We start from the raw sequence: 8265 nt of genomic DNA on the forward strand, positions 1-8265 counted from the left end.
TGTTTTTAAAAGGTGGGGGGGGGGGGGTCTGTCCTTGTCCATGGTGCTGACTGCTCCATCATCACCACTGCCACCATTAATTTAAGTTCTTACTAGACAGTATGTGGGAGAATACATACATATATATCACGGGGGATATGTATCTGCAGTTACAGGGCTCATCAAACGGTGATGGAAGTACTGAACTGGCTTCCTGGGTGAAAAATGCATGACTCTCCCCTACTAGACTTCACATTTAGCCAGGACCGGTCAGTTGATTTGACTGAATTAAGGCAGCATTCACCCGAGTCACCGTAATGGGAGGCACAGCAAGCAAGACATTCAGTTTTCAAGACGGCATTTCTCCACCTGCACTTCTTAGAAAAGCAGCTAAATATCAGCTAAATAGTCACTGTTCATAAAATAGTAAAAAGGGGGGGGGGGGGGGGGGGGGGGGGGGGGGGCTTCCTCTGTCGCCATATTGCAGGGAGAGGGTGCAGAATGTGCCCCGTGCTGAAAACGACAACCTTTTGCTCGTGTTGTGTGGGACAACGCGACTATAGAGCTTGGCAGGAAGCTTGGACGCACGAGCGCGAGCGCCTGTGTGAGTGCGTAACTGCGCGCGCGCCTGCGAGTGTCACGGCGGGATGGCGGGGAATGTTAATTACATGTGAATTTCTATTAATGTATAAACCGAGAATATCCACATTCACTCCCTCAAGGTCAAACTGTCATAACGCAAATGAATGATTTTCCAAGATGTTTCTTTTTTGTGGGGCGGTAAAATGTGATTATCCATATGTAGCCCGGGTACAATTGGTGGACACATACAGTAGTTACTGGAGTCCTTGGAGCTTTCTTGTCCAACAGGTCACATAGTTTATTTACACAAAATAAGGGATAACAAAATATGGCAGTGGGCTCTGGCTGCACACACAAACAAAATAAAACAATCTGTAAACACCAAATAACCAGGCAGTCACCAAATATCCATGAAATGCCACATTCACATACTTAAAGAAACTTAAGCTCACCAACTCCACGTTGGACACACCAAAGAGTACAACCAGCAGGCTGTTAATGCTAATGTCCGAGGACACCAGGGTCTGCGCCACGCCGGCAGCACCATCAGCTTCTGATAGGTGACTTCTTTAAAGTATTATTACAGGCAGAATCCAACTAAATTTGGGCATATTTGCTTACAGATTGACATATAGAGGTTCATAAATCACTGCGCTCCACTCTTCCTAAGCTCAGTCCAAATGTAAAGAAAGAAAGACCACACTCAGTGCACTTGGCGAAGTTTTGGCGGAACGTACACATCTTACTCAGCACTGCCATCTAGTGGCCAAGATTCTAAGGTGACATTAAACTCCAGCAGCCCACTGTAAGTTACTTTCACATTACATCAACAAAAACTATGTTACATTAATAACAGGAAAACTATGAACATTGCATGAAAATTTGAACCATTAGGGGACCTTTCACCATAAGTGGAAAATTATCCAGTTATTTATTTATTTATCTTTCCTTAGTATAAGTTTACCACCTGGCTACAGATAATTTAAGTGCCTTGGTTCTGATTTGCGATAACTCCAGACCAAGCACAAAACAACTCCTTATTTTCCAATAAAATGTAAGAGATGAATACCAGGATTTTAAACCAGCTGCCTCAAGCTACAAACAGGCACAGAAATAATCAAATATACACATAAATGCAATCCTACATACAGTGTTTGTGCTGTAGCCTACATATCAGTGCTGAGGTCCCCTAGAGCTTAACTGCTGCCATAAAAGTAGTTTCAAAGCTATAAGAATGCAGAAGTGAATTGCTTTACTAATACTCATGAGCTAAAAATACTGAAACATTAGTTTAAAAATCAGTGAGTGACAAAATTAGTCCCCAGGAAAGGTTCTCATTCACTGGAGCCCACTTGGACGGACTACATTACAAAGTCTTCCAGTTCATGAACATATAAAGGCTTTACTTCATCTGAATTTTGACAAGGTTGATGTAAAATTTAAAAGACTGAAAAAATCCCAAGGACAGGAAAATGGTTTTAATCAGAAAAAAAGGACTTGGAAGGCTATTTCTGGGTAAATCTCTTATTTTGCTTTTCTTGTTTGACATATGGTGCTGTTGCTACAATACACATTCCCTGAGGTATGCTTAGATCCCAGTTCTCGCAGAGACCCTCCAGTGCACACACAGGCACACAAACGTTGTAATCACAAAGACACAACAGCATCTAGCTACTGTGAATGGAAACAGCATCAAAAACTAAAAAATAGGAGCCTCAACAAAATAAGAATTATGCAGAACTAATATTATTTGCCAGGATCGTGCTGCCTGAATCCTTCGAAAGATGCATATCTAATCGGTCACTGGATGAGATTCCTTCGTGGTGTGTGTATTATTGTTTGTGTGAATGTGTGAACCCACAGTACTACACACCAGCCACATCACACATTATTAATGTATAGTGTATATTAAATGTACATAATGTGTATGAAGTTGAATCCAAACTCTCTTTTAATTATATGAGGCTGTAATGCTCATTATAAAAAACAAAATTATCGGATGAATGATAAACAGCAATGGAATGAGCATTTGGTTAATGTTTGGCAAAGACTGTGGTCATGATAACATGCTCATATTTGGTTACATGTCGACTGTAGTGGGTCTTGGTTTGTCCTTTCCAGCAGATGTAAGCAGCCAAAGAAAATTACTAGGTTTTTACAGTCAAACTTCCATCATGGCCGAACATAAGCGCTTCTATTCATATTGAGAATGTAATGAAAGAAGATGCCTTCCCATTACATCTCATCCTGGGCTTCCAATGTGACTGAATCTGCATTTCAGCAGAAAATAATAGTTTTTCAGCAGCCTTAAATTATCATAATGACCTATAGCACCGTACGTCCATTGCACACAGGCATTTTTCACATTTCATTCTTCATGAAATATATTTGAGCAAAATAGTCTTGGGTTTCCGCTCCACTCCAGATCTGCCAGTTTCTATTTGAAGCTTGTGCTGTGAAATGTTGAAGATGGGGATACTGACCCTGGGATGAAAAGAAAAAAACAACCAAAGAAACCATCAAATATCTCTGTGGTTTCTTGGCTCTCATGCTCTTATACTTGCACTTTGTCAGGGTTTCTTAGTTAATGCGGTTTTGACTTGTCAGATTAATCAAATCATTGCCAGTTGTTACACTTGATAAAAAATGTTTCATTCTATTCTTGAATATACTGTAGAGAAAACAAGAGGACTCTAACACTTAAGGCTAAATTCTTCTTCATTGTCAGCATCACTTTGTGTGTCCCATAATATATCTGAATGTGTCTGTTTGTTCACATGTGCAAGAGGGACGAGCGCACAAGTCTGTGTGTGTGAGGCTGTGCTGTCCTGTCCCCCCTTTTTTGGTAATCAAATCAGAGCTTAAACTTTTTAGAGCAGCTTGTCTTTCCTTGGAGGTTTGATTTCCTAGTGCAGATAAATTATCTTCTGCTTGTGAGACCTGATCACTGGAACAGATTTGTTTGTGTAGTCCAGTCTGTATGTGTCTCACAGTGACATCACCTTCTGTTTTTGCATGTAGATGCTACCTGTTGAAGCGGGTGATGCATAGGATTTGTGTCCATGCCCACCCTATTTTCTGTCACCAAGTCATCTGGGCACTGTGCCACAGCAAACGCCCTTCTCCTGTTCTCCTACTGACTTAACCACAAGTTGAGAATTTCGTACACAAGTACACAGATAATGTCAGAGGAGTGCATTGAAAGAGATCTTGGTCTCTTCCAACATGACAGGGAATGATAACTGGCAAACCAAATGCCATGCTTCATTTTGGATACCAAAAGCAAACTAAATAAAACTCCACAAGTCATCTTTGCAGTCTGCAGTTGGAACTGTCAGCCATACATCCTCTATTTTTCACAAGTACAGGCTGGATTATATGGTGTCTGAGTGGCCTGGTTCTGTAGTACTGTTGATCTGTACCTCTTGCAGCCAATCAAACCTGAATTCTGAAGACTTTTCACTTTGGAGCCAGTGGATGTTCTCATACCTCACAACGGTGCTAGCTAGTTAAATGTTGCTTACCAGCTGAGATATCGTTCAGTTTGCTCAAGACACTGTCAAAGCAACTTGTGTAAATCATCTAGATTCACAGGAACAAGCCACTGAGGAGAAATCAGAGGAAGACATCTGGAAGAAAATAATGAGCTCGTACTGACTGGAGAGCCGCATTCACAGCAGCACAGATGAGTTCAAGAAAGGAGCTGATGAAAAGGATGAAGAAATGGCAAGAAAGAAAGAGGCTAATTACATGACATTTGAAAGTGAAGGGGGCGTAGGACAGATGTGGAGAGGAGAAAGACCTGTGTTTAAGAGTTACATAAAAGTGAAACAGTGAGTGCTTGTTTGTTCTTACCGAGGAATAATAAGGAAGAGTTGGCTGCAGCTGAGGCAGACAGATGAACCAATGAGGTCGCTGTATGTTATTTTGTCTCACATTGGGCCAAAACACAATCAGAAGTGATGAAAAATTTCCTGACTATAATAACCCACACATGATTTCTTGGCCAAAAAATGAAAAAGACGCACTTGCAAGCATGAAAGGAACAATACCAACAGATATGTTTTCATTCCAAGCCAGAATAAAAATATAAAGCAATTGAATAGGACAGCTGGAATGGCAGAGTGAGGCATCAGAAGCAAAACAGATCATTCTCGAATGAATTTCATATCAGTGGAGCAGGATTTCGTTCCTCTGAGCGATCACGGGAACAGGGGCAGCAAAGGAAATAAAAAGGGGGAGAAATATAAGAAAAGAGAGGATGTGATCTGTGTTAATCCCTTGTGGAGAGGCAACACTCTTAATTTATCAGCAAGGAAAATAATAACACCTACTGTAATGCTTGGAATGCCCCTGCCACTTCAAGGAAGTTTGTGGCTGACATTATGCTAACCCTTCAGGAGATTAGGAACAAACTGAATGACTTCAATGATTTTGTCATGAACTGACCTGATCTGCAAACATAGAAATATTACTGTAATGTTTGTTCCTGCCTGATGAAGGTATTTTTTATAAGCTCGGCATACTCACTTTAATGACAAATGACAAGCAAATGGTTTTGACTTTATATTTTGATATAGACTGACATAAACACTTCATCTTGTTCCTACTTTCATCTTGTTCCTACCCATTGTGTTCTGTAATATGATAGTTCACAGGCTGTTCAATGCCTTACTGAATAATAATATTCTTATTGTATGCTGTGGCAACAACTGTGGTCCTTCGGTAAATCCACTGCCAGAGGGAAGGAGATGAGAGAAATGAGAAGAGCCAAAGAGATTCCTGCCTAGATTCCTCATATGCACACTGCTGTACTGCTATATAAAGACACATTCAGCTTTATTCAAAAAGACATGGGGAGAGAGAGCAGCTGCCCCTCCCTGCTAAAGCACACAGTCACTATGTTAGCATGCAAGTCTTTGCTCATTGTTATTCAGGGCTTACATGCATGTTTCTCCATCTTTAATTTAGAGCTTTGTAAAACCATGACGCTAGATTTGTAGACATAACTTCACAGATCCACAGAGATCATTGACTTTTAGGTTCCAATTAAATGATGACCATGTTACAGCTGCAGAGACTGTCAGATTTTTAGGTTCTCCTGTGACTTTGTTCAGAAACAGCTATATAAATTGGGTTGACAGGTCTCTCAGCTTCTGCAGGTTTGAGATGGACACATGTGGAAAGGCTTTTATAGCAGAGAAAACACCCAGTCTGCTGGTGCACTGAGACACACACACAGCTTCTCACTGAGCTAGTGGAATTAACAGCACTCTTACATATGTATATGTCTGCTTTGTTGCAATGGCTTCACTCACTTTGGTACCTGCTACTGTGTTACTGAGTTTAAGAAAGTCCCCAAAATAAAACACATTAATGAGGCATGAGAGGATCTTTTCCTTTTCAAAATAACTTCTCTTGCAGTGGAGCTATATTTATGAATAATCAATGAAGCAACCTTTCAGAAAAAAACATTCCCTCCAGTCTGCAAAGTTACACAAACAGTATTTGTCTTGATGTTTGTTACAAATTCACACCATTTTCAGCAGAGCCATAAGAAATAAAAAAAACGGTTTGTGCCTGTGCTGTCTTTGTTCGTGTAGTGCTGTTTGATCAAACGCAGCACCAGCCTCCCTCAGGACCGAACATCAAAGCTATCGTGCATGATTATTAAACAGCAGGCATGGGCTCACAGAAATCCATATTAATCACCATAATTCAATAAAGTGCTTTCATGCTTTGGTTGGGGTATTTGTGAGCTTGTAAGTGCTAATTGAGGCTTCAGCTAAACTTGTTTTTTACCTTCTATTTGTGGGATGATGTCGGCTAAATCTGCTTCTTGTTTACAAATCTATGCAATGTGAAGAACCTCTTGCATTCAGCTTCCTCAAGTTGGATCATTTCTCTGTCATTTTTCTGGATGCGAGAACCAATTAAAATAGCTTCAAGAAATGCAAGACATATGATTGTATGTGAAGAAAGATTTGTGAAATGTGGCCCAACAAAATAGACCTTGTTACACTGTTTCTGTATCAATGTGAATCATTTACTCACTGAATTTTTATTTATTTATTTGTACCGTGGCTTAACAGAAGTGAACCTAATATACAGTGTGTATTGAAAGTATTCAGACCACCTTAAATTTTTCACTCTTTGTTATATTGCAGTTTATACTTTTCCTCATTAATGTACACACAGCATTCCATATTGACAGAAAAACACAGAATGTTTGACATTTTTGCAGATTTATTAAAAAAGAAACACTGAAATATCACATGGTCATAAGTATTCAGACCCTTTGCTCAGTATTTAGTAGAAGCACCCTTTTGAGCTAATACAGCCATGAGTCTTTTTGGGAATGATGCAACAAGTTTTTCACACCTGCATTTGGGGATCCTCTGCCATTCCTCCTTGCAGATCCTCTCCAGTTCTGTCAGGTTGGATGGTAAACATTGGTGGACAGCCATTTTCAGGTCTCTCCAGAGATGCTCAATTGGGTTTAAATCAGGGCTCTGGCTGGGCCATTCAAGAACAGTCACAGAGTTGTTGTAAAGCCACTCCTTCATTATTTTAGCTGTGTGCTTAGGGTCATTGTCTTGTTGGAAGGTGAACCTTCAGCCCAGTCTGAGGTCCTGAGCACTCTGGAGAAGGTTTTCGTCCAGGATATCCCTGTACTTGGCCGCATTCACCCTTCCCTCGATTGCAACCAGTCGTCCTGTCCCTGCAGCTGAAAAACACCCCCATAGCATGATGCTGCCACCACCATGCTGCACTGTTGGGACTGTATTGGACAGGTGATGAGCAGTGCCTGGTTTTCTCCACACATACTGCTTAGAATTAAGGCCAAAAAGTTCTATCTTGGTCTCATCAGACCAGAGAATCGTATTTCTCACCATCTTGGAGTCCTTCAGGTGTTTTTTAGCAAACTCCATGCAGACTTTCAGGTGTCTTGCACTGAGGAGAGGCTTCCGTCGGGCCACTCTGCCATAAAGCCCCGACTGGTGGAGGGCTGCAGTGATGGTTGACTTTCTACAACTTTCTCCCATCTCCCGACTGCATCTCTGGAGCTCAGCCACAGTCATCTTTGGGTTCTTCTGTACCTCTCTCACCAAGGCTCTTCTCCCCCGATAGCTCAGTTTGGCCGGACGGCCAGCGCTAGGAAGGGTTCTGGTCATCCCAAACGTCTTCCATTTAAGGATTATAGAGGCCACTGTGCTCTTAGGAACCTTAAGTGCAGCAGAAATGTTTTTGTAACCTTGGCCAGATCTGTGCCTTGCCACAATTCTGTCTCTGAGCTCTTCAGGCAGTTCCTTTGACCTCATGATTCTCATTTGCTCTGACATGCACTGTGAGCTGTAGGGTCTTATATAGACAGGTGTGTGGCTTTCCTAATCACGTCCAATCAGTATAATCAAACACAGCTGGACTCAAATGAAGGTGTAGAACCATCTCAGGGATGATCAGAAGAAATGGACAGCACCTAAGTTAAATATATGAGTGTCACAGCAAAGGGTCTGAATACTTATGACCATGTGATATTTCAGTTTTTCTTTTTTAATAAATCTGCAAAAATGTCAAAAATTCTGTGTTTTTCTGTCAATATGGGGTGCTGTGTGTACATTAATGAGGAAAAAAATGAACTTAAATGATTTTAGCATAGGGCTGCAATATAACAAAGAGTGAAAAATTTAAGGGAGTCTGAAT

General features: G+C 41.0%; 1 protein-coding gene across 2 annotated transcripts in view; it reads right to left on the reverse strand.

The window, feature by feature from the left end:
• Positions 1–611, reverse strand: part of golga7bb (golgin A7 family, member Bb) — a 19385-nt gene extending 18774 nt beyond the window's left edge. For both annotated transcript variants that reach the window (XM_020601891.1, XM_020601890.1), the window contains exon 1: positions 448–611. In XM_020601891.1, coding sequence (XP_020457547.1) covers positions 448–459 — 12 coding nt within the window. In that variant the 5' untranslated portion in view covers positions 460–611. The remainder of the gene's footprint in view (positions 1–447) is intronic.
• Positions 612–8265: the final 7654 nt, after the last annotated feature.

This window comes from Monopterus albus, unplaced genomic scaffold (assembly GCF_001952655.1).
Source record: "Monopterus albus unplaced genomic scaffold, M_albus_1.0 scaffold52.1, whole genome shotgun sequence".
Taxonomy (NCBI): Eukaryota; Metazoa; Chordata; class Actinopteri; order Synbranchiformes; family Synbranchidae; genus Monopterus; species Monopterus albus.